Raw genomic sequence first — 27,183 nt, 5'->3', positions numbered from 1 at the left:
GGTCACTTCTGAGTCCCCAGAAGGCTGGTCCTGGATTATTCAGATTAGTGGGTGAGGATGAAAAGGGGGTTCAATTTTTCCTGGCTACTTTGGCCCTACCGTCTTTAAAGAAGGATCTGCCCAGGGATGGGTGTCCTGTATCACTTACTAGTTACCACCTCCAGGCAAATCAACTGGGTGGAAAGAAGACAGCTCTGGCCAAGGGCGGTGAGGACACAGGTGCTTCCCACTCTGAAATGCTGACTGCACGATATTCTTTGTCAAACAGGATTCACACTGGGTAGAAGATAAACAACTTTTCATTAAGAGAAACCAGGAGCTTTTAGAAAAGGTATGTTGGGCACCACACGCTAGTGGGGCAGAGGAACAAATGAGGAGAGATCCAGGAGCAGCAGGGGGCACTCTCAGGAGTGTCACAGGGGCCAGGGAAGGGGAAGCTTTTCCACGCTGCTCTGTCCTCTGCTGCGTGCTCCACCGCATCCCGTCTCCACCATCACCATCAGTACAGTGGCACGTGTGCATGGCTCCACTGCGCGCAGACTTGAAAGGATGTGAACCCTGCTGCTACCCTGAGCAGTTAACCGCGTACACATATGCTGTATATGCACTGTACAATGATACATGCGTATGTTGTATATACACTGCACGTATATACATTTGTATGTATATATGTGTTCATCCACCTGCCAGAGCACCCCATATCCACCTGCCAGAGCGCCCCACTACCGATGTTGTTTTGCTTAAGGGAGTGTCAGAATACGATGCTAAGACCTTGCCTCAACTTAGCATTAGTATTTTATCGTTAATCTTTTTGTTGAGCTTGACTGTTTGTTTGTTTGTTTAAGGAAGGAAATTTTTAGATACAGCCAAAGGGTGTCCAGAAAATTAACTGCCAAACCAAAATACAAGAGCATGATTTAGATCTTACAGATGCTATCATTTTTGATGATCTAAGCACAAATGTTTGATTTGGGCGAAGTTAAACTTATCTTTGATGGTCTTAAGTTCAAAGATGGTTTGTCCTACAACTCTAACGCAAGATAAGATGATCTTGTATGATCTTTCACAGAGGTAGAATTTGAAAACTCATTTGCATAAGGGAAATCATTCTGGAGGTCAATCCTCCTTCTACTTAAATAGAAGTTATTTTAGGATTCTTTTCTTCTTGTCCCTTTCTTCCTTCCTTCCTATTTTTTCCTTTCTTTCTTTCCTTTTCTCTCCATCTCTCTTTCCTTCTCTCTTTCTTAACTTCTCTCTTTCTCTCTTTCTTTCTTCCTTCTTTCTTTCTTTTTTTGTGTGTTCTAGTACTGGAACTTGAACTCAGGGGCTTGTGCTCTTATGTAACGTTTTCTGCTCAAGGCTGGCCTCTACCTCTTGAGCCACAGATCCATGTCTGACTTTTCAGTGGTTAATTAGAGATGAAAATATCAGCCTCCTGAGTAGCTAGGATTATAGGTATGAGCCACCAGTGCCCCATTTAAGATTATTTCTAACAGTATACATTTTTAAAATCCTTGACAAGTAATACAAGTTGCCCATGATAGCCTGTCAGTATGAGAAGAAGAAAAAGATGTTTGCCTGTTGTAAGGTGAATCTTCCAAGAAGCCACATTTTAAAATATAGAATACTGGAATCTTTATTATACAGTTAACAGGCTGCAGGTAGCCAGTTGTTACAAAGGCCTGCAGCATGCAAATACACATAACACAGCTAGGAAACATTCTAAAGAGGAAAGAGATAACAAAAACAATACCAACAAGCCAATTGAGCTCCAATGGAGAGCTGAATTGGGACTCCATGATGACTGAAGATGAGCCAGGAGACAGGACACAGGACACGATCAGGGAGACACAAGTGGCATGGAGTCCTGGCTGCTAGGCTGGTCTGGGCCTAAACAGGTCGGCATAGGAGGTACATCCTCAGAAAATTCCCAGTCCCAGGCACTGGACTGACAGATTCAGTAACCTATCAGCCAGGTGCCTGCCCCTGCCTCCAGGGATCTGGGAACACCCATCACCTGGGAGGCAGGGGATGGGCAGGGGTGTTTTCCTCCCCCAGCATGAAGACAAGATGCCAGATCCTACCATCCACCATGTGGACAATATGGAGCCAGCCAGACCTGACCTCCTTACTTCATGCCTTTCTCCCCTCTAGTGTGGTGAAGCTGGCATTCTTTGGTGGGGGGGATGAGGAGGGGAGAAGATTGGTTGTGGAGCTTGAACTCAAGGCCTGAGCACTGTACCCGAGCTTTGGTGCTCAAAGGTAGCTAGTACTCTTTCACTCTGAGCCACAGCTCCACTTCTGGTTTTCTGGCAGTTAACTGGGGATAAGAGTCTTAGGAACTTTCCAGGGCTGGCTTTGAACTGTGATCCTCAGCTCTCAGCCTCCTGAGTAGCTAGGGTTACAGGCATAGGCCAATGGTGCCCAGCCTGAGGCTGGCATTCAGTCTTGTCCTCTATATGATTTTAGACAGAGCTGAGTTTAACTAGAAGTTGGGCGCTGGTGATTCATACCTGTGATCCTAGTTACTCAGCAGGCTAGTGGTATTTAAGGATAGACATTCAAAGTCAGCTCAAGCAGAAAAATTCTAGAAACTCTTATCTCCATGTGACCAACAAAAAAATCTGGAACTTGGAACCATTGCTGAAGGGGTAGAGACAAGTATGAATTAAAAAGCTGAGCAATGATAAGAAATGTACTCATTATCTTGCCCATGTAATTGTAACCCCTCTGTACAGTATTTTCACAATAAAAAAAATCAAAAAAAGAAGATTAAGTATTATTAAACCGGTTTTGCAAATGAAAAAAAAAATCTGAGCAAGAACACTTGAGGCCTTGAGTTCAAGCTTTAATCCTGGCACCAATTTTTTTAAAGAAATAATTGATTGCTGGTTGTCTCAGAAAGATCAGAGGTTCTCATAAAGAAACTTCACTAGCCTTATTCCCAGTCTGTGCTTCGAAGCCTGTAATGGTCTGATCTGTTACTTCATTAACCACTAGAACCAGTAATCTCTCCCTAATAGCCAAGATTCTAGGGAGGAAAGTCTGCTTTACAGTCACAGTGATAGCTTTCACAACTACCTATGCTGGAAAATACTTAAGGTGATTATGGTAGTCAATGTCATAGAATTTCTCAGTATCTCCCCATCTTTATTGTCCTATTCACTTCACAGATGTCCTGTATAAATGGTATTACATTTCTTTAGCATAAAACATTCCTAGCCTTTATTTCTTTGATCCAAGAAATGGAATTTTGAGCTTTGGCTTTTAAGAATAAATGGAGTACAGAAATGACAATAAAGTTAAATATTTCATCTGTGTTTGGTAAAGTAAGGGTCATTCCATGTTTTATTGTTTGAAAGCCCTTGAGTTTGAATATCTATATCCAAGATTTTAGGTGGTTACTATATGTAGTAATAGCCACCCAAGGAAGACCAAGGCCTCTTGCAGTTTGTAACGATTATCTGACTCATTGAAAGCCAAAGATGACTCAGACCTGGATCTTGCTTACAGAGAGGAGAGACACATTTGTCCACAGCTGACTTACCTCTCCCTGTCACCATATTGTACTAGAGATCCTATAGGAATGTGCTATGGAACTGATTGATATAGTACATGCTCGGTAGTCCCAACTGCTTGAGAAACTGAGACAGAAATGTCAGTGAAGCCCAGGGGTTCAAAGTTAGCCTGGCCACCTAGTTAGATATCATCTCAAAATAAATAAATAAATAAAGGTACAAGCAAACAGAAGGAAGAGGTGTCACCTCTCAATGAGGGTGTTTGGAGGATTCTCCTAAGATCTTAGAACTCAGCACTCGAGGAAGTGTAGGATTTCTTCTACAGAAAAAGAAAAGCAGGGAGTTGTTTTGTTAATAGTAAAAATTGTACACAAAAGCTACCTTTTACTGTAATTTTTTTTGCTTTTGTTGGGCTTGAGCTCTGGGCCTGGGAGCTGTCCCTCAGCTCTTCAGCTCAAGGCAACCACTATACCACTTGAGCTACAGGTCCACTTCAGGTTTTCTGGTGGTTTATTGGAGATAAGAATCTCATGGACTCTCCTGCCTGGGCTGTAACAATGTTATTTTGCAGTTCAAAGTTCTTAAGAAACCACAAAAGTGTTAAGTATTTGAAGTAGTGCGTACATTAACCTATTTAATTTTGCTATATTATATTCACAAATTATAGCATCATATTGTACTCCTATAAAATTATACAATTATAGGTTGTCTACTTGACTCATGTAACTAAGCCCCTGTACATCACTTTTATAATAACAATGAAAACACTTCAAAAATTATAGGTTATCAATTTATAATAAAAACTATTTCTGTGACAAGTAACCCCAGAAATGAGAGGTGTCCATTTTCCTTACACATACTCCTAAATTTTGTTCTGTTAGGTTATGTCTGAACCCCAACAGGTCCTTCGAGTATTTCAGATTCACTGTTCGCAGGGCCCTAGACTTCATCTCCAGAATTTTTCTCTGTGATGTCAAAAAACTTGACTGAAAAATAACTAGAAGAACAGCCAAAGACTTACTTTTTGCACATGTCCTTTGTAACTTTTCCATAGTCAGGATAATTACTTATTCACTGAGTAAATGGACTGTATCCATACTTGTTCTGAAAAGTGGCAATTGCTTTTGTAATGCTCACCTAACTTCAGGATTTTCTTTATTAGATAGAAAAACAGGAAGCAGAAAACCATCGACTACAACAGGAACTGCAGGATGCCAGAGATCAGAATGAGCTGCTGGAATTCCGAAACCTGGAGCTGGAAGTAAGGAGATGATGATGATGATGGTGATGATGATGATGATGATGATGATGATGATGATGATGATGATGATGAAGATGAAGATGATGATGGTGATGATGATGGTGGTGGTGAAGCCAACCAGGGCAGGAAGTTTGTGAGAATCCATTTCCAATTAACCAGCAAAAATGTCAGACTAGTAGTGTCACTCAAGTGAAAGAGCGCTAGCCATGAACAAAAAAGTCAAGAGAGAGAGGGGGACTCTGACTTCAAGCCCTAGAATCAGAAAAAAATAAAATAAAGTAAAAAAATAATCAGAACATACACTAAGAACCTGATGGGGTGGGGCAGAATTGAGCATGTCATATTCAAACTCTCTTTTGGACTCAGAGTTAATGCCACAGATTTTATAGATGAGACAACTGAGATTGAACAGTTTGCCCTAGTCCCATGTCTAGAAAGTGGTAAAGCCCTCTTAGAACTCAGAAGAGCCTGCTTAGAGACTCTAATATCCAAACATTTCTATCTTAATAGACAAGGTTGATGAATGTTTTTTTTAAATAATTGAAGTAATAAATTCAAACCATCATATCATTGTCTTTAAGTAATGTGAATCTTTCCTTGAATTTTGACTCATTGAAGTAACTTCCAGAATGGTATTTTAAAATATGCTCAAGCATTTTAGCAGTAAAATTGAATTTATAAGTAAACATCTAGTTCACAATATATTTATGCAAAAGAAGACTAAGCAAAATAGCTTCTTTTAGGACAGACCTTGATTACTCAGGCAAACTTTTAGGTGTTTTTTTTCTGGGGTTTTGTTTTTTAAATAAAATATATATCGTTTAAATAGGGATACAGGTGGACCCATTGCAACAATGATGTACAAGTTGTTATGTCAAAAACGAACTTTACAACTTTGGTGAGGTGGGGGGAGGAGGATTGGGTGGGAGAGGATGGGAAGGGATGGGAAGGGGAAACAAAGGAGGAGGCTACAATGTTTGATAAGAAATGTACTCATTATCTTGCCCATGTAATTGTAACCCCTCTGTACAGTATTTTCACAATTAAAAAAAGTAAAACATATATATCAAATTAGAATATATTTACATGACTGTATCATATAAAATTTGTCTTAAGATCTAGTTGAACCTATGTTGACAGGTAAGGATATAAGAAAATTTCCTGTATGGTGTTCACAGCAATTTTTTCTTGAGGTTATTTCAAATTAGGTCTTGGAAAAAAAATAGAAGTTTGTATGAGTTGGTAAAGAATAACCCATCTTTTGTAGTCTATAGACATTGTTCAGTAGGTAGAATATGCAAGAGGCTGTATGCTATCATAAAACACCACGATAATACCACTCAGTAATTCCTGGAAGTTCTCAAAATTCAGAGAGTCTACGCTGGAATTCCACTTTCCACATTTCTCTGCTCTGTAAACATTGAACGGGTGATACCATCTATAAATTTTTCTCCCATATTTCTTGGCTGACTAGTCAGTTTTTTCTAATTCAATTTAAGTATGAACTATCCAGAGTTTAAGTATTTTGGCCAAATGGCATTTGATAAGCTGCTGAAATTGCACAGAGACCACTGATTTAATGATGAATCTGTTCTTTCTTTCTTTTTTTTTCAATTCTCATGTATTCTTGATTGTATTCCAAGGAGAGAGAGAGGAGATCTCCTCCATTTAATCTACAAATCCACCCATTCTCAGATGGTGTGAGTGCTCTACAGATCTACTGTATGAAAGAAGGGGTCAAGGTATGCAGACATCAAGGCTTCTATTTTTGCAGAAATTAGAAATGCTGGGGAATGGAAAAGTGGAGGAGGTGGTACGGGAGGTTGTGAATGACTGTCTTGTCTTTTATTTCATTGTCTTCCATTTGGATACAAACCATGTAGAAACAGAAGATGACCACATGTATCAAAAAGTCAATAGAACATAAAAAATATGTGGCAGATGTATGAACAATAACTATGAAGATTACAAGCAGTCATAATCATTTATAACTGCCACAGAAAGAATGGTGTACAACAAAAATATTTATTAAGAAAATTAGCCTTCATTACTTAGGGGAAATAGGAAGCATATTTCAAGGCTTTGAGATTAAAATGCATTTGCTGAGTTTTGGATACTTGGTGGGCCTATGAATTTCACTATCACGGGAGACAACAGGGACCTTTGAAGTCATCTAATTCACTATTTGAAGTCATCTAATTCACTATCTCTTCTGATGAGATTAATTTAGGGGGGATTTTTTTTCTCTTCAAAAGGAATCTGGGATTATAACTTGTTGCTTGTTAGAATTTTACCTTTTGTGCTACTGGTATCTATTAGAAATATTAAGCTTAGATCAAGTGGCTCTGCTTTCCAGAAAATATGCCATCCTCCAATGTAATGAAATCGCATTATGATCTTTGATTTATCCTGCTATTCCTGTTCTCTCCTTTACCTCTCCATGACCCTTCCCGCTTCCACTCAGCTACTAGCTCTACCTGTTTCTGTTGACTTCTCTCTTGCTGAGATAGAAAGCTAGACTTCCCCTTCTTTGGTAGGGTCCACTGTGCTTTTGTTTAGACTTAAGCAAGAAGAAGGAGCTTAACCTATGAGCTAAGAAGCTAGAAGGGAAATTTGATGGTAAAACTGTGCTTGCTTGTCATTCATAGAAAGCTGTTTTCATGGTGTTTCAACTTCTGGCCTTTCTGTGCTACATGAAAAATGTTAAAATTGTCTATTTTTTCCTTAGATGTTTTTATTTTCTTACATAACTAATAACCTAATCCAATGGATATAGCATATTTAAAGACCTGTTTCAAATAGATTCCAGCTGCTTTAAGCATATTCAAGGACTATGATGAAAACATACCATACAATGAAATTAATGCTATCCAGCAAAACAGACTTGCAGTATAATTTTCTATATGATAGTCAAAATTCAACCATAGTAAAATTCCCCTAATTAGAACAACATTAGTTGATTGTTTACTCTTCCTTATGCCTAGAATCTATCATAATTGAAAAAAAAATGTAAGTAGAGGTGTGGCTCAAGTGTCAGAGCACCACCCTTAGTGGAAAAAGCCAAGTGAGAGAATGAGGCTCTGAGTTCAAGTCCCAGTACCAGGATTTTTTTTAAAGCAATTATATGGGGAATTATATGGCCATACTCCAAGTCTCTTCTAGATTCTTTCACACACTTTCTTTCTTTCTTGTCCACAGCACTCTATTCAATCAATAGATATTTACTATCTCCATTTTCCAACTAAGGAATTTGAGAAAGAACTATGGAGTCACATTCCAAGTTCATACAGCTTGGAGGAAAAAGAAAGGGAATTTAAAAACTAGATGTAGCTAACTAAAAACAACCCATAGAAGGACAAGACCCTTAAAAGTCTTCTCTGAGTATTCTAGCACTGGTAGAATGGAACGCCACATTTATATCTGGCTTGAATTCATCTCCTTAATTTTGCAGGATGTGAACATCCCAGATCTCATAAAGCAGCTTGACATCTTGGGTGATAATGGGGTAAGTAAAGATTAAGTATGGGTAAGATGTGGATTTGCTAAACATAGGTAAGAAATGCTTATTAGTGAATCCTGTGTAGCATATTAGCAAGTTAATTGCTGTAAGTCACCTAACCATGTGGCTTCCTAGAAAGAATCTACCCATTTATCATACAATGTAGCCAAGGCAGTTCCAGACCCTCTGGGATGTAGATGCAGAATGGACTCAGTACAGTGTTTTTCATGGCTAGGTTTTAGATTTGAATGCAGATTACATCTGTAGTGATTAAAGCTAATTACTGTCTCACTTGCCCAGGGGCATCCAGTGTAAAATTAATCAGCCAGACAGTTGCAGATGCTCCTAAATACAAGGGCTGTTGGCAACCCCATAAAAATGGAGCAGAGAGCTATAATCACTTTCCTCAATAAACCTCCTTCCACATAGGTCAAGGCCTATTAATTCTGAGGACTGTTCATTGTGACACTAGGTGAATGATACTGGCAGGTTGAAGTAGTCACTAATTTTTTCCTGTGAAAAGTTATCAAATGAGAGAACAGGATCAGTGAAATCACATCAAAACATCTACGAAGAGATTTTTTAAATTTCGTTCTCTTCTGATTTTCTCATAATTGGATTATTAATGCAGTATGGCTGATGGTAACACAAAATCAAGTGTTAGTGAGATGTCAAAAGAATTACCCTTTATATGCCGTTTTCAGGTTTGACATTAGCTCTGTTAGAAGTGATTACTAAATAGAAGATGAATTAGTGGAGGTTGAATGCATGCATATATAGCACTGTCTGTAGCACAGGCTTTTTTTTATTCTATGTTACAAATATCTTCAGTATCTTTAGCTTATTACCTTCCTATTTTTTTAATTTTCACAGAATTTGAGAAATGAAGAGCAAGTGGCAATCATTCAGGCCAGCACTGTGTTATCCCTTGCAGAGAAGGTAATCAATCACACTAACAATCGATTTTCTCATGTCTAACTTCCCAGCAAAGAACAGGGCAGGTTGTGAAGATTTGCTTTACACATGACCTTGAATTACTGAATATATAAGAAGTGTGATCCATCCCAAATAAATGAGATCATGTACAGAGAAAAGGCCAGAAATGGACTTGGTGAAATAATCTTTACTTTGGAGGTCCTTATAAAACATATATTTTTTAATATATTCTCTATATATTCTTTATAAAACAGGAAACCTTCTCACCAAGTTAGCCAGTGAAGTAGGGTTTTGTTGAGAGGTGATGAGCTAGCGTGTTGCTCCTGTCAGAAACATTCCCTTTGTGTCTACTTGCCTTTTGTTCCTCACTGATTTTGTATTTTGGAGGTGGCTCCCCTCCAGTTTACTAAAAATCCCAACCTAGGGATTGTCAAGAGAAAAGCAAGCCTGATATGCTATCGCCCTCCTGTGTCTAAACCTGGTAATTGGCAATACAGAAGAAGAAAGCCACATGGAGAAGGTTATATTCTAGATGCCTGGACATTGATCAGCTTGGCTTATAGCTGAGAGTCATGCACAAATGTTTGGACAAAATGAGCTGTACTGTACATATGCTTTCTTAATTCAAAAAATGCATAACAATCTTCTTGGAAATTAAATGAAAGCATAAGGAAATAGGTAACTTTCTCCAATTGAAAAGGAGGAATTTTTACAGGTTATATAGCAATTATGTTACTCAAAATAATGAGTTATTTGGAATAAAATAACTATTTATGTTACTCAAAATAAGGATTGAGAGAATAAAGCAAGTAAGAAGTTACTATAAAATTAAAAAATAGTTAAGAAATATTGACATAATCCCCATTTGTGGAAACTGATTTAAGTAAGATTGTTGTTTTAATAAAGCATTTTTTTCTGACCAGTTACAAAATTGTAATATGGGCCAAGTATTAAGTGACAAAAGAAATTCATATTAACTCTGCAGAGGGTGAAAGGGCCTTATAGGTATGGGAAATTTTTGTTTCATTTGCATTTATTTTTCTTTTTTAAAGAAAAGCCTTTTCTGTTTGAAATGCATAGTGAAATGTTTTACATTTGAAATGATATAAAAGGTAGGATTTGCTCTTTTAGAACCTGCCTCCTTCCTAATTTATTTAGATATCTGCTCACTTCCCCCATCCCTCCCCAGAAAATTAATAATACCACATTGTTCTTAACAGAAGACACAGAATCTATGCTTTGGCAAGAAGACTCATGGGGATTCGGATTTAGCCTGTCCCTCCCTCTTTCCCTCCTTCCTTCTCCTCCTCCTCCTTCTCCTTCTCCTTTTCTTCCTCCTCTCCATCCTCACTTCCTCCTCCTTCTCCTTGTCCTCCTATTCTTCCTCCAGCAACTTTTCTCTCTGTCTCTTTGTCTCTATTATTTCTCTTACACCTACCCGCATCTCTTCATCCTTTGTTGTATTCTCTTTACCTGGAAGATGCTTTCATCTTCTCTTTCTATCTCTGCCTGGCTAACTCTTAATCATCATATATGGAGAGAAGTCTTCCCAGTTAGGCAGCCAAGCCCAGTTAAGCAAGTGTTCTTTCTCGGTGCTCTTCCTCATGGATTACAACAATGGTTGTGAACCTCCCATTGGGCCACAGGGTTGGATTGTAACTGTCATGCTCAACTTCCCATTCACTTTTGTCCCTCTCCCACATTGCCCAAAGACCTCCAACCACCACAAGGGTGAACAGGATGTATGTTCCTTCTCCTCTTTGCCCACTAGGTTTTCAGCAAAGCAGCATGTATAGTAAGTGATCTGTAAATGTTTACTGCTGAAGTAATTGACAGCAATTCAGTCATACAAAGCAGTCTTAGAACCAAAGACCACACAACCTGTAACTCAGTGTTGGATGTTTACTTAGCACTGATGGCCTGAGTAGCTCAGTGGGAGTCAAGGAGGGTCTGCAGTTGTTTGATATGACTTAAGGCTACGAAGGAAACCTGGATGAGTCTTTTCATTGTGCAGACTAAGGAAGTGAATGAGAGGGAAAATAGCTTTGTGTGCTTCACATTTACTTAGATTCATCCATCTGGATCAGTCCGTACCCTGTGAGAGCGTGATACAGAATAGTTTGAATCATCATGAACATGTATACCATTTTCTTTAAGCTGTACACTGTTCTAAGTACTGAATCTGGTCCTAGAGAAGTAATTGCCAAAGGTAAAGGTCACACAGCTGGAAAATGATGGAGTTCTAGTGTAGACCCAAAGCCCACAGTCTATACTGTTGTATTACTCTTCTCTCAAGCATTCCATGAGAACAAGAAGCAGGGTTTACACAACACAGAGAAGGCAGGCCATCAGTGCTGTGGTGAATTATTAGCTTAAGAATAACTTCTTTTAGTCAGGCTGGTGGCTCACACCTGTAATCCTAGCCACTCAGAAGGCTGAGATCTAAGGATAATGGTTCAAAGACAGCCCAGGCAGGAAAGACTGTAAGTCTCTTATCTCCAATCAACCACCAGAAAATCAGAAATGGAACTGTGGCTGACAGTGAAAAACACTAGCCTTGAGCACAAAAGCTCAAGGACAGTGCCCAGGCTCTGAGTTCAAGCTCTATGACGGACTACTACTACTACTACTACTACTACTACTACTACTACTACTAATAATAATAATAATAATAATAATAATAATAATAATAATAATAATTTCTTTTGCAAAACAATGTCAATTCAGGTTCAATTGAATTGATTGTGTGTGTGTGTGTGTGTGTGTGTGCGTGTGTGTGTGTGTATTCAGGTATTGGGCAAACTCAGAGCCTTGTGCCCTTGCTTGTTTTTTGTTTCTTTATTTTGGTTTTTTTTTTTTTTCTGCTCAAGGCTAGTTCTCTACCACTTCAGCCACACCTTCACTGAACTGGCAGGTTTACTTGATAAAACAGTGATGGCTACCTGCTTAGCATTGTGGTAGAGAATGAGGGGCCAAATACATAAGACACGAGCCTCCCCTGAAACATTATGGATAACTTGTGAGATTGCTTTTTTGTGCTGACCTTTGCAACTCAGATTAATGTCACTTCCCAATCTGAGGGGTCGCAGGTAAGTTTCTACTCCCAATTAATATAAACAAATGCTACCCTTGGATTTTCTGATGTTACAGATTTGAATAACATTCATTTGATGGGAGTATGAGCTTTAATCAAAGGTTACACCTAGATAAAATTGCAGTGAAGAACTACTCTTGTGTCTTTGTATTAAAATAATAACAATGGCTAGGCACTGTTGGCTACTGCCTGCAGTCCTAGCTACCCATAAGGCTGAGATCTCAGGATCAAGGTTCAAATCCCACCCAGTCTAGTCTATGAGAATCTTATTTACAATTAACCAGCAAAAAAAATGTCATAAGTGGAGCTGTGGTTTAAGTTGTAGAGGACTAGCCTTGAGCAAAAAAAAAAAAAAATGTCAGGGACAGTCCCCAGGCACTTAGTTCAAGCCTCAGGACTGGCACAAAAAATAAAAATAGCAATAATATTAACTGAGAAAACATTGAATATATGATAGTGGTCACTGGACACCCATCAGCTCATTGTTCTTCACCACACCAGGGCCAATTCTTCATTTTACAGATCAGAACCCTAAAGCTGAAGATATTCGGTTACTTGTTCTGGATAATAAACAGTCAGGAGTTATAAAAGAAGTTATTTCTCAGTGATAAATGGGTAGCAAGCAAGATGATGAGTTTTAGTAAAACTTGACAACATACAAGAAAGTATGGCTGTGGTTGAGATTTTCTCAAGAGGAAACTATATACATGTGTGAAAGGCTGAGAAACTTGCACCTCTCTTATCCTGACATGCCTTTTCCTTCTACCAGGATTCCAATAGCTGAGGGACAGAAATGATACCTCTTGATAAATAGTGTATAGAAATGCTCAGTGCAACACAGAGATCATCACAGTTAGGCTAAAAAGAAATACCTGGTAGTGGGGTAGACTAACATGTGAATAACAAATGAGTGATGGTTCACATGGATTTCTTCTTCTAATACTACTAATAGTATTAAATATTAAATATTAATATTACTATCACATGTTAGTAATTCATTTTAATGATTAATGTTAGCATTAATTAATTGTATGTATTATTTAATACTGGTAAATACAGATAATAATTTTGAGATCCAGTCAGGCCACCTTTCAAGGCCACACATCCATGAAAAACTAGAATTAAACTAGAGCCAACATGGTCTCTCTCTTGAGCCTATATATTTAATCATTATACCTAATTCCCCTCAAAGGTATAAGCTGATAGTTAACTTGGTAAGGACTCACTATAATAAATTGTTCTATTAAACTAATATATATATAGTAGGTTCATACTGTATTACTGAAAGACTAAATTATTCAGAGTGTGCTATCTAGTCTAAAATAAATATCATAAAACAAGATTTAATTTCGGAGTATTAGAAAAGATAAGTTCATTTTATGCGACTTATTTAAAATAATTCCACTTAAAATAAGTCTCCACCTCTTTGTTGTAGTCCTTTTCATATACTGCAAAAGTAATTTTGCTCACTGTGTTTCCTACAGCCTGAAACTATTAGACATGATGTCTCTTCTGCTTGGAATTTTCCTTTTCCTTCTGTTCCCAAACATGTCTCCCTCTTCAGTGCAACTTCTGTTTCTAAGAAAGCATCTCATAGGGTTCTCCAACTGGATAAATACTGGCTGAATGGTTCACCATTGCAGCCCTGGTACTTACCTAGCACGATGCCTAGCATGCTAGATGTCAATGAATGAATTTGCTGAATTACTGATGCCTGGTATCTGAAGTAGGAAACAAAAATGCGGTACATTTTCACCTCAGTTCTCAGCCTGCTTTCTGAGATGGAAGCGAGGAGTCAGGCACTCAGAGAAAAAAAAGCTACAGCCAACCATCATGACAGGTGTGTTTGTCTCTTCTGCCCCCTAGTGGATCCAGCAGATCGAAGGCGCCGAGGCTGCCTTGCACCAGAAAATGATAGAACTGGAAAGTGACATGGTGAGTATAAAAATGAGAGGTGGTGAAAATGAAGGAAATGAATGAGGCAGATGGAACTTGCTTTTAACTGCTTTATGAAAGCTTGTTGGCCACATGTCAGCACAGCTTACAGGTATGGGATACAATGCCCAGAAGTAGCTCACCATTGCAATTCGCATTTCCCCCCAATCGTGTTATCCTTTGCTATTTCCAAAACTCAAGGAAATTGAATTAGGTGTTTTCTTTCTGAGGGCTTAATCAACTCAGAAAGAGTTTTGTAAAATCATTTGATAAATAATAGTATAAAGTAAAAGTCACAGAAATGGTGGATGGAAGTCTGTGTAGAATGCCTAGTACTGTGTCAATGTTTGTCAATATAATACAGAAGCCGTTCCACTGTATCTTTATAAGAAACAATCAAAATAAAAATGTCTCATTATGTTTAATACAGGTATCTTTTTTTCAAGTATTTTTCACTCTATAGTTGGTTGAGTCCCCAGGTACAGGTGCATTAGAAACAGAGAGCCAACATCTGTGCTTACCCACATAGACTTATGGTTTAGCACTCATCTTGTCAAAGTGTGCACTTAATCACATCCTCTCAAGCTGGCATAAAAATCTTTAAGGGCATTGCACATAGATTTTTCATTACATCTTTTATTTCATTCTATTGATTTTCATATTCCCTGGGTGAGACTGGGTGAGAAAGGTGAACTACTTCCCTAACAAACAAAAAAAAATCTATGATTCTACAAATACTAGTGATTTGTCATATGTTGGAATTACACGAAAATTAATCAGTACAATTCGTGTATTGCTCTGTAGTTAACTGCTCCTTCTATTTATCAATATTGTAGGAACAATTCTGCAAAATAAAAGGCTATTTGGAGGAAGAACTAGACTATAGAAAACAAGCTCTTGATCAAGCATATATGGTAGGTACAAGCAATGAAGATAACCTTCAGTGTTTATAATTAGATACTGTGGACTAAAGCATCCTATTAAATTTGTCATGTTATGCATTTGAGTAGACCAAAGCTTGTAGCTCATTTGTTTGTTGACTTCTAGTTCTAATTTTAGAACAGAAATATCCCTAGCTCTTTGCTGCCATCATCTTATAATAATCATACTTAATTGTTTAAAATTAAATGTACATTATTAAATAATAATTCGATGAAAGATATACTGCATGATTTGGAAGTCAATCTGGATGTTCTATAATAATGTAATGTTAGCTTATTTATTTCTCCTAGTAACCTTTAAAGCCTGAGTAATAATATTTTATCTTACATACAAAGAAAGTAAGTATGAATTTGACTCAGATTTGTAGAAGAGCGTTGTATAAATCTGCCTTTAGAAACTGTGGGCTTAACTACTGTGGGTCCCAGAGAGGGAAGTCAAGCTGACCAGTAAACTCTGCTTTGTCCTTTCCTACATATTATGTTGATTCATAATATGAACAACAGCTTGTAGTTCTTCTCTCCTTATTCCCACCCCCCAATAATTCATAGTAATGAATCAAAAGAAAAAGAACACTCTGAAGGAATATTTTATGGAAGTTAGAAGTTGTTAGCAGAGGTTTTTATAATGCTTTCCTGGAAGCAACCCGGGTCTTTGGGAAAAACAAGTGTGAAACCCTTAGTCCATCCTTAGAACAAGATTAATTATTCTTCCACCTCTTACATGAATAAGAGCTTCTAGAATTGTTTGATGAGGGAAGTAATGAATTCATCACTTCCCTCTTCCCATCGACTTACCTCTGTTTCTCCAGCCTATAAATGGGAGATTAGTAGAATTAAGCTATGTGTGTCTGTGGTCTCCAAAACTATTGAATTCTCAATCAGAAAACCATATTCTACCTTAAAGATGAGATGTGCAGAGTCCTGACCAAAACCCAGGAGAGTACCCCTACCAGGACATGCTCAGTCCCTGCTATCAAAACTATAAGGGATATGATTATAAATTTTAGTAGGTCTATCTGAAGAAAAAATCCCTACCATTGAGATTTAAGAGACAATAGACCCTGCCTTTCATCCAAAAACATTATTGACCTAGCAATGTTAGAGCTAGAGCAACTAGAAGTATCAGCATATTAAAAATTGAACCATCCCCAAGGATCGTATTTCTCAATAGTTATTTCAAGGAAAAAAAACATAAAGGCCATAAAACCATCTCCAAGTACAAAAGACTATTAGACAGAAAAGAACTGATATTTTATGCATGAATTACATCTCCAGATTTAAGGATTTTGTTCCAACTTAGATCATTTAGCTTGAAAAGTATGACCACCATGATGAATGCTTTCCAGTAGCCTCAGGGCTGCCAAGTGAAAGAGAAAACAAACTATTCTCAGTTGCATGTGAAAAAAAAATAGAGTAATTGTAACAAAAAAGCTTTCTAAAGGCAAAAAAAAATGTGTAGGAAATGGACAGGATCCCAAGAATTTGAACATATTTTCCTCACTAGAGCAGTTCATGTGTTGTCTAGATAACATTTATGGAATCTCATAAAGCATGGGCAGTATTGAAATCCCCTCCATCGCTCAGACCCTGTGAGACACTGTATCCAAGCACACGCACACCCACACACGCCACCTCCCCGCACAACACACAAATGCTCAGTCCCAAAGTTAGACTTTTCTAATTCTATTTGCCAGAGAATCCAGGAACTAGAAGCTACTTTGTACAATGCTCTGCAGCAAGAAACTGTTATCAAGTTTGGTGAATTGTTAAGTGAAAAACAGCAAGAGGAGCTGAGGACGGCAGTAGAGAAGTTACGGCGGCAAATGCTGAGGAAGAGCAGAGAGTATGACTGTCAGATTCTCCAGGAGAGAATGGAGCTCTTGCAGCAAGCTCATCAGGTGAGGACTGAGCCCCGCATCTACGCAGTTTAGTACAGAGCTAGTTGCACTTAGTACTAAGTGCACAGCATTTTCCCAGAACGAACAGCATCAACAGAGCCTGGAAGCTCCTATATACTAAATGATACGTGCTATGTGTCAGGAAATGAACAAAGGGCCCTACTTACATGGCTATATTTCATCTTCACCATAGCCCTGACAGGTAAGTGTTCTTACTAACCCACTTGGAGAGATAAGAAAGCGTAAATGACTTGCCCAAGATAATACAAATAATTAACAACAGAGCCAGAATTACAATCCAGGTCTTCCTGACTGTAAGATCAGTGGCATAAACCTGTGCACAGTACTGTCTAATTTAGTTTAAGTAATCCATGAGTTACACGATTCATCTTGACTAGCAAAATTCAAAATAGGCACCTTGAACTAATGTCCCACCAATTTCCAACCAAAGCTTCCTTCCTTCCTTCCTTCATTCTTCCCTTCCTTCCTTCCTCCCTTCATTTCTTTCTTCCTTCCTTCCCTCCTTTCTTTCTTTTCCTTCCTTCCCTCCCTTCCTCCCACACACCTTCCTTTCCTCTTTCTCTCCCTCCCACCTACCAATCTTCCTTCCTTCCTTCCTTCCTTCCTTCCTTCCTTCCTTCCTTCCTTCCTTCCTTCCTTCCTTCCTTCCTTCCTTCCTTCCTTCATCCCTGCCTGCCTGCCTGCCTTCCCTTCCTCCCTCCTCCCTCCCATCCTTCTTTCCTTCCTATCTACCTGCCTTTCTGCCTTCCTTCCTTTCTTTTTTTTCATTTTCTTCTTTCACATTATAAGTATCATTTTATTTAAATAGTCGTACAAAGGGGCTTCAATTCAACATATCAACTTATGAGTACCATGCACCTTAGTCACCATCAAACCTACCTATCTCCCAGAATTACCTGTTTCCATTTTCACATATGTATATTGATCATTGTGATTTTATTTGCCTACTAAATTTTTTATTCCAATTTATCATTCATACTATAGCTGGATAAGTTAAGGGTAGAAGATGCAGTTAAGAATTCCATAATTAAAAGCACCTAGCTTTATTATTCAGTATTCTGAGCTGGAACAAGTAATTGGTAGAAAGTCGTCATGGGGACAATTATTGAAACTTATTTATGACAAAACCTTGCCATCCATTTGTGTCTCTCTTTAACCAGTTAAGGTTTCTTCACTTCTGAGCCTCAGCGACCTTTCTCAAATAAATGGCTACTTAAATATGCCTTTTCTAGTTACTTCTTGATGTTTTCTCTCCCTTTTAATCAGTAGCTTATAGCAAAAAGTTATTCTAGAAGGCATTTGACAGGATTTTTCATGTACAATTGTAACATGACTGTAACAGCATACAATTATGGCTTCTAACTTCTAGTGCATAGCTCTAATCATTTTGGGGCATTTCTATTTGAATATTCCAGAATGAATTAAACTATGCATTCCTGTCCTTCTCTTTCTTCTCTCTCCATCTGCTGTGCTAGTCAGTAGTGTGACCTTATCTCCAGTCACTCAAGCTGGAAATACTGGAGTTGTTTTTGTCCTTTATCTTCAAGAACTAAGGTAGCACCACCTCTAACTAGCATTCCCCCTGATATGTTTGTGGAACTAGTCTATTTTGTCCACACCTGTTACCTAAGGCATTAAGAAGATCTTTCACTATTACAATTTGTTCTAAGTGTGGTCACATGTCTTGTGAGTTAACCTGACTCCATCATCTGTGCCTTTCTTCAAACATATCAATTCATTGCCTAGGGATAGAGACAATGCTAGCTTAGAGATCATGGATCCATCAAGTGCTATGGATCCTTACTTTATAAAACTATGAAGACCAGAAGTGGTGCTGTAGCTCAAGTGGTAGAGCACTCGCCTTGAGCTGAAGAGCTGAGGGACAGTGCCCAGGCCCAGAGTTCAAGCCCCATGACCGACCAAAAAAAAAAAAACTATGAAGACAAGAGGGAAATAGTTATATGATACTCTGATAAATGGCATCAAGAGAACCACATGCCCAAGTTACCAGATATACTGGGGTGTTTGAGGGGGGGGAGTTTTAGGGAAGACTTCCTCATTACCTGTCTAGTTCACATTCCCCCATGATGCAGTTTTGCTCGAAACATCTATGGTCTCAATTTCAGTTGAGTCACGTCCTTGGCAGGCCTCTTCAGCTCCTTCATTATCTGGCTATCCCTCCTGCCAAAATCTGCTTGAGATGTTCTCTACAGAATGCTATTCCTTCTCCACTCATGCAAACTTCCTGGTACTACTTGGCTAGTGTTTCTGAGTTCCGAGTATTGGTTTGTGTGATTTTTTTTTTCATCTTAAAATGCTTCTTCGTTTCCGCTATATTTAGTCAAACATTCTCATGTTTTCCATTCTTAGTTTGTCAACCACCTTCTTTAGGATACTTTTATTGATACATAAAATAGGCTACACGCTCCTAAAATTAAGCCTACCTTGCTTTACCTTCATTTGAATCCATATATGAAGGATCTGCTGGATCTGTCAGGAATTCTAGGGTGACTGAAGACATAAAGCACTAAGATCCATCTTACAGATGGGAAAGGACAAAACCACAGGATAAAGCAGCAATGACAAAAGCAATTTCTGAGACTGGCAGTAAGGAATGCAAAGAAAAGTACAGTGCTGTGAATTTGATACTAGGACTGGCTCCTATAGATTGGCTGGTCAGAGGAGGTCTCTCATTTAATATCTACAACCCAAGGAACCAACCACACAAAGATCATGACAAAACATTCCAGAAGATATGGATAGCAAAAATGAAATCTGTAATGTGGAAGTAAGTTTAGAAAATTAAAGGAACAGAGAACAGGCTAGAATGGCAGGAGCCCATGGAGTCTGGATACTGGAGGCTAAAGAGAAATTATGTAAGACAACCTAGTTTTATTTTGAGTACAACGCAATCAGTTTTCCTTCATATTCTCTTCCCCTACCCCACCGTGTGTGTGTGTGTGTGTGTGTGTGTGTGTGTGTGTGTGTGTGTGTGTGTGTGTGTGTGTGTGTGTGTGTCCTGGGGATCGACCTCAGAGTCTGGGAGCTGTACCTGAGCTTTTTTGATCAACACCAGCACTGTACCTCTTGAACTCCGCTCCATGGTTAGCTTTTTGATGGCTAATTGGAGATAAGAGTCTCACAGACTTTCCTGCCTGGGCTGACTTTGAACTATAATCCTCAGATCTCAGCCTCCTGAGTAGCTAAGATTACAGGTGTGAGCCCCCAGAACTTGCCATCCTCTTGACCTCAGAGGACTTCTGTGGTGCTTTCAGTATCAGGTGTTTATTTCTCCCTGTGGTGATAGGGCTACCACCCAAGTGCTCATGCCTGCTAGGCAAGTGCTGATACAACCCCAATCCAGTCATCCACTCAAAGAGTTCATGGCAGATGTTGTGGGTGTTGTAAGATGGACAAGATAAGAAGCAGTACACATCACACTAGCCCCCATAAGGAATGACAGTTATTAGCTGTCTTGGCAGCTGGAGACATTAAAAAGAATCTACTTGGGGCCTGATGTGGTTTTCTGCTGGGTGGGAAAGGAAAGGAAAACCAGCCTTCATCAGGCAATGCTGCATAATGGATTCATTTAACTAACATGTAGGCACAGTTTCTCCATGCCAAGTATGCACTAGGAATTGGACATTTTGGCGATGAAATATTGAAAATATACACTGAGTGTGGTGGTACTCACCTATAAACCTGGCTATGTGGGAGGTCTGTGGGGGAGGATCTCCACGTCAAGGCCAGTCTAGGAAAGTTAATGTGAGTCCCTAACTGTAAAAACAAAATTAATGTAATTTAATTAAAAAAATAAAATAGGAAGGGAGCTGTGGGCATGACTCGAGTGGTAGAGCACTTAGCTCTTCATGCAAGGCTCTGGGGTCAATTTTTTTAAAAAGAAACTCCAGGAAATACAAACAAGAGGCTTTGTTCTTGGCTGCTGTTTTTGTTTTCTTTCTGTTTTGTCTTGTTGGTTTGTTTGTTTATCTGTCTTGGGAGGGTAAAGGCAGACATAGAAATGGAGGAACAAAGGGTAAAACAAATGCTGCTGTGGTATCCACTACACTATGTGAAAAATGAACTGTACAGCTTCTGCCTGGGGATGGGAGGGAAAAACTGGAGAGAGGAAAAAAACAGATATAGGGAACAGATATACTCATTATCTGACTTATGTAACTGTAACCCCTTTATATATCACCTTTATAAGAATAATTTGGGGAGGGGAAGACAAAACACAAATTGTTTAAATAAGGATACAGATTGACCCATTGCAACAACGAGATGTACAAGACACTACGTCCAAAAACGAACTTTATAATTTAGTAGGGGTGTGGGGATGTAGCTGAGAAGATGGGAGGGAAGGGATGGGAGGGGAAAAACAAAGGAGGAGGCAACAATGCTAGGTAAGAAATGTATTCATTACATTGCTCATGTAACTGTAACCCCTCTGTACAGTATTTACACAATAAAAACTTAATTAAAAAATAAAAATGAATTCAGTCATAAAAAAGAAAAATGAAAAAAGCAACTCCAAACACACACACACACACACACACACACACACACACACACATACAACACATACACATACACATACATCATTACCATTTCGTTCTCATCTGCTTCCCTGGCATTTATGACCATGTCATTTCAATGTCAACTTTGTTATCTTCACTCTAACTAGAACACACCAGCCCCTCCTACGCAACCCCGTTCCCCTGCAACAGAATTTCTCAGTCTTAACACTGCTGCACATGCACATGTGGTACCATTCCTTAGAATAGAATAGAATTCTGCCACTTGAGCCACAGCTCCATTTCTGGCTTTTTGAGGATCAATTGGAGATAAGAGTCTCATGGACTTTCCCTGCCCAGGCTAGAACCATGACCCTCAGACCTCAGCCTCCAGAGTAGGTAGGATTTACAGAAATGAGCCACTAGAGTCCAGTTAAAGTAGACATTTTTTAATATTCACGAAGTTGATTAAGTTTCTAAGGAATTATATTCATTTTGAAACTAATAGATGAAGCTTTTATGAGAGAGAGAGCAAGAGTGCACTGCAACAAAACAGAATAGAATTCTTAACAAAAGAATATATAAAGTATATACATTTTAAAAAATCATACTGTTTTTAAATATCCAGGCATAGTCAAATATCCCTTCCAGGGGAATGGGGGAAATTTCATAGTTTTAGAAGAGACGTAATTTCCAAGTCAAAGTACTCTTTCTTCCCTCTTTCCTTTTTTCTCTTCACATTGCATTATAAAAACCTCTCTATATATGTTACCACCACTTTTAGCTTCCAGTGTAGTCTCTGCACTGGACACAAAAAGCCATTAGGTTTCCAGCTGTGATTGTAAAGATTACTTTTACTTGTAAATATGTGTGCCATTGAAATTAGTGGAATTTGGTTCTGTACTTAACAGGTAAGTTCAGGGTGTCTCAGAGCTTTCTTGCCTTTATGATTACTTGTGCAGTTTTTTCTTATGATTTATGTTTTCTCTTAGTTTGCCACTTCTCTTCTGAGACATGATGGTGAAGTGTGTACTCTACTCTGTTTGTTTTGCTTTGTGAAATTCTACTTTATGAAAAAATTCTGTGAAATAACACAGAAAGTCTAGCAAAAAAATGTGATAGGGTTGTTTACATTTGAACAAGTTTGCCTTAGCCACTTTTACTTTGCCAGTAAATAACCTTGCATCTCAATCTAAAAGGCTTACAACTAAATGTAGTTTGCTCACTAGTTATGAGATATAGTGCCCTCTTTACGAGAAGGAGATATGATTCCCATATCTTACATCAAATACATTTGATTAGCCAGAACAAGTCTCTTGGCCAAGCCACATCACTCAGGTGGGATTTATACATCTTATTTGTGAACAGTCTCTGCAAAGATACAGCCAGAAGAGAAGAATAATTGGCTAGTGAACTTTCAGTCACAGAGACAAAATGCCTGAGAAAATCAGCTTAATAAAGGAAATTATTTGTTTGAGCTCATGGTTTCATCCATGTTGCTTTTGTCCTGCAGTGAGGCAGTACATTTTAATAGGGACTGCGTGGTAGAGCAAAGGAACTCAGACTCCAATATCCAGTCCAATGCCATACCCACAGTGGCTTAGCTCCTTTAGTAGGCCCTACTTCCTTAAGCAACTGCCTTAAGCAACAAGATGGAAGTTCTCATATTGCTGCAGGCTGGTAAACAGCCTGTATCATGTGAGTCTTTGAAAGATACTCAAAATCCACACCAGAAAAAGTGGAAAATATTCTTAATATATTTAGGGATAATGGGCCACATGTCTAGGTAGTTTCTAAAGCATGAAGCAATATTGTAGGTATGAACATCTGTATGGTGTTTTTTCTAACTTCTACTTATTACTGTTAATGATTTATAGAAAGTGTTATGTTTCTGTTCAATCAACAATTTTGTTCTGTAGATTCTCACATTGCTTTCTTTTTCCCCTTTTCTCCAGAGAATCCGGGACCTAGAAGATAAAACAGATATCCAGAAAAGGCAGATAAAAGATTTAGAAGAAAAGGTATGTGTGAAGTTCAATATCTATTTTGTTATTTATTTACTTAATGAGAAAGGAATATTGATTTTGCTCGCCATCCTTTATCTCTTTCTTTTCAGTTACTGTGGATCTGGCATAAGTAAGCATAGGTCCAGTAAAGATAGTGCTCACTTGCAGTCAGGTACTAGGATTCTAGACAGGTTGTTGCATTAGTAATCTAGCCTTGATACATTTGTCCTGTCTGTTGATTCTTAATACTTTCTTTGTTTCCTTTTCTCAGTTTACCTTCCCTTGTCTTCATTTCCTTTCTATGAATTTCTTCTGCATTTTGTTACTCTGATTTCTTTTAAAAAGTACTTAGAACATAAAAAAACTTTCCCATCATTGTTTACATAAATAACCCTTTACCCTCTGTTTCACCAAAATTCAGAAATTATGTTCTCCTAGAGTTCCCCAGATGTCTGTCTGAAAGAGAAACTGCTGCTGACAAGACTTCCAGTGTTTTAGAGAAATGAAGCAATTGTATCTGGAGAAGTTATCTGGTTCAGGCAGGGATGTTGAGCAAGTTGCTTTAAACTCAACAGTTTTACAGGGCAAAGAACTGTCCTGCCCCACTATGCTAGCTGCATCTTACTGAGGAATAAAGATTCTCTCTGGTGTCTCCTTCAGCAAAAGAAGCCCTGCATTATTATTATTATTATTATTATTATTATTATTATTATTATTATTATTATTATTATTATTATTTTATCTTATAAGACAGGTGCACCTCTTATATTGAAACCATTTCTACAAAGTTGGAATGCTAACATCTGCACTTACCTTCTTTTATAGGTTCATTGAGAAATAAGGTCACCGGTAAAAATTAGGAAACACTAAAAAATAATCAGATTTAAAAGTATCATTTAGAAACTTTCCACTCCTAATATTTGTATCCCCTGTAAAATTTTGTATTTGAATTCCCCCCATTTCAGAACTAGACTTGGTTCTGCAGCAATTCTTAAGGCAAAGGTAATGGAAAGAGTTAAGTTTAATTTCCTAGTGATTGTCAGGAAGAACTTCAGAAGGCAGAGGCTGCTCCCATCTTCCCTGGTTATTGACAGCCATATCCAATGTCTTCTATTTCCATATTGAAAGGGACAAAACCTTAGAACTACTCTCTACTTATCATACACTCCCTTAGTTCTGCTTGAAGAAGCAACCCTCAAGTCATTTTCTTCCCCCAGAAAATATGATGTTCTCCTGCTCCTCACTCAGGTGAAGATTTAAAATGAGAGATGCCTATTAAAGTCACCACACTATCCTTATTCTTAATAGAAACCATGGAAATGTTGAGAGAAAACAGATTAAGAATATGCTCATTGCTAGTATCTAGTGTGAATTTTTCACAGTTCTTTTTGGTTTTTTATTGTGAAAATAGTGTACAGAGGGGTTACAATTACATGAGCAAGGTAATGAGTACATTTCTTATCAAGCATTGTTGTCTCCTCCTTTGTTTTTCCCCTACCAACCTGTCCCTCCCACCTCCTCAACTACACCCCTCCACTCCCCAGCTCCCACCCCCGCCTAAATTGTAAAGTTCGTTTTACCCATAGTGTCTTGTACAACTCATTGTTGCAATGGGTCATTCTGAATCCCTTTTAAACATTTTGTTTTTTCCCTTCCCCTCCCCAAATTATACCAACATCAAATACAGTGAAAACAGGGATTATACCAGGGGGGAGGACATACAAAGCAAAAAAACAATCACAGGGTACCTTATAAATACGTTAGAAACAATAGCAAGGAAAAAAAGACCACTTGTGTCCCTTTCTTGGGGTTCATTTCACTTAACATCATCTTATCTGACCTTTTCTGCTTGTCCCAGACATATACTAGTTATTGCAAATAAGGGAAACCATGGGACCTATGTTTTGTTCTTTTCCTCAGTACATCTGATAGATCTGAACCTTGTAAAAATGGAGAAAAATACTGTACAGGGGAATGAATTGTGTATTACTCATGAGATAGTAAACTAAACACTTCAAAAATTTCACTTGATTTCTGATTGAAGTGTTGAATGAGAGTTGAAATTATTACTGGATCTTCTATTCACTTAACCTCATTTTATTCTCCTTATCCGATCTAGTAAAATGTCTAAAGACAATTATTTCAGAGATAACTCTCTTCCCTTTACAATATTTGACAAACCCAGCAAAATTACCTCAAATGTACACAGCAGTTTACTGATGTGTACTTTTGCTGCTCATTGATTCTCATGATTATTCTATCAGATAGATAAAAAGATTGAACAAGTCACCTAAGAGTATACAGAAACCTACAAAAACTCCTCAAAACTTTAGGATATCTGGCTCTGAATGCCATGATCAGCCACTACACTGTACCAAAAATTTTATTATAGTCTAAATGATAGACATCTCATGCCCAGAAAGGTAGCTCTGATTTTCTTTTACCTTATTGTAAGAATAGTGGTAAGCTTTCCATTCTAGTCCTCTATTAGCTTTTTGCTGAAATGGGCATAGTTTCAAAGAATAGGGTTTTTTTAACGGATAAAGTTTCTACTTTAAAAAAGAATAGAATAATCACTAACACATGGCTCTCAGAACTCTATTATTGACTTGTTGGTAGAATATGCCCTTAGTAAAGGAAGATTTTTTTTTAGAGGCAGTGTCAATAAAGGAAATATACAAATAGCATGCACAATATGCGAATGTATAGTTCAAAGATGGCATACCAAACAAGATGATCTTGGAGTGGAATAATGTAAACTACCAAGAAAATCAATATTTTTTAAAACCTGGCTATCCTCTATTCCTTTATAATTATCATGCACTTGATTATATATCCCAGTGCTGTGTAAGTATGTGTTTCTTCATACTGTTATTCACTCTTCTAGTGAGGGTTTATAGGAAGAAAGACAAATCAGTCTCCATCTCCATTAACTGCTAGGAGGCAGCTAGGAGAGGTCTATCTCTGATCACACAGCTGGAGCACCATTCTTCCATTATTTGAAATGCGTGCAGATGTGGAAACGTGTTTTCTATCAGTAGCACAATCACACATCCTATCTGCCCCTGGAGAGGCCCAGTTTACACCTGTTGCTTCAGTGATTTACAAATAGTGTCCCTTTCCCCTCTCAGAAGTCCTCCACTGTGGATAATAAACTATATGTTTACCCAACACATTAATATTCTCCATGCTATGTCTCCGTTCTCAAACATATCACATAAACAAGTAACAATAACTTAATGAGTGACTGTAGTATATGTTCTAATCACATCTTGTATATTTGAACTACCTCTCATAAAAGGAAGATATACACAATATACTGTAATGAGGTACAGTGAGATACCTATGTTCTGGTCCATATTGTCAAATTGTAGGAAACTGTACATTGACTTACTGCTTCATTTATACAAATAGGAGCTTAGATAGGCAATTATGAATCAATGTGAGTTAAAGGGTAGCGTTACTTTGTAAATAAAAAGTATAGATTTTTGAAACAGAAAGGTATTTGTATGTGTGTGTGAGAAAGTTGGGAAGATGGGCAATGAGGAAAAGCTGAG

At 38.1% G+C, this 27,183-nt stretch overlaps 1 protein-coding gene across 4 annotated transcripts in view; it reads left to right on the top strand.

Annotated features, from left to right (window-relative positions):
- Jakmip2 (janus kinase and microtubule interacting protein 2) overlaps nt 1-27,183 on the top strand; it is a 177,059-nt gene that overhangs the window by 141,113 nt on the left and 8,763 nt on the right. For 2 of the 4 annotated variants that reach the window (XM_070036333.1, XM_070036331.1), the window contains exons 12-20: nt 269-331; nt 4,681-4,779; nt 6,423-6,521; nt 8,231-8,284; nt 9,152-9,217; nt 14,175-14,243; nt 15,080-15,157; nt 16,879-17,082; nt 23,576-23,641. In XM_070036333.1, coding sequence (XP_069892434.1) covers nt 269-331; nt 4,681-4,779; nt 6,423-6,521; nt 8,231-8,284; nt 9,152-9,217; nt 14,175-14,243; nt 15,080-15,157; nt 16,879-17,082; nt 23,576-23,641 — 798 coding nt within the window. The remainder of the gene's footprint in view (nt 1-268; nt 332-4,680; nt 4,780-6,422; nt 6,522-8,230; nt 8,285-9,151; nt 9,218-14,174; nt 14,244-15,079; nt 15,158-16,878; nt 17,083-23,575; nt 23,642-27,183) is intronic. The other 2 variants (XM_070036332.1, XM_070036334.1) reach the window with 1 other exon arrangement.

This window comes from Dipodomys merriami, unplaced genomic scaffold (genome assembly GCF_024711535.1).
Source record: "Dipodomys merriami isolate MVZ:Mamm:240054 unplaced genomic scaffold, mDipMer1.0.p SCAF_27, whole genome shotgun sequence".
In the NCBI taxonomy this organism is placed as follows: Eukaryota; Metazoa; Chordata; class Mammalia; order Rodentia; family Heteromyidae; genus Dipodomys; species Dipodomys merriami.
Note: the sequence above shows the minus strand (reverse complement) of the source record. Positions and strands in the feature narration are given on the sequence as shown.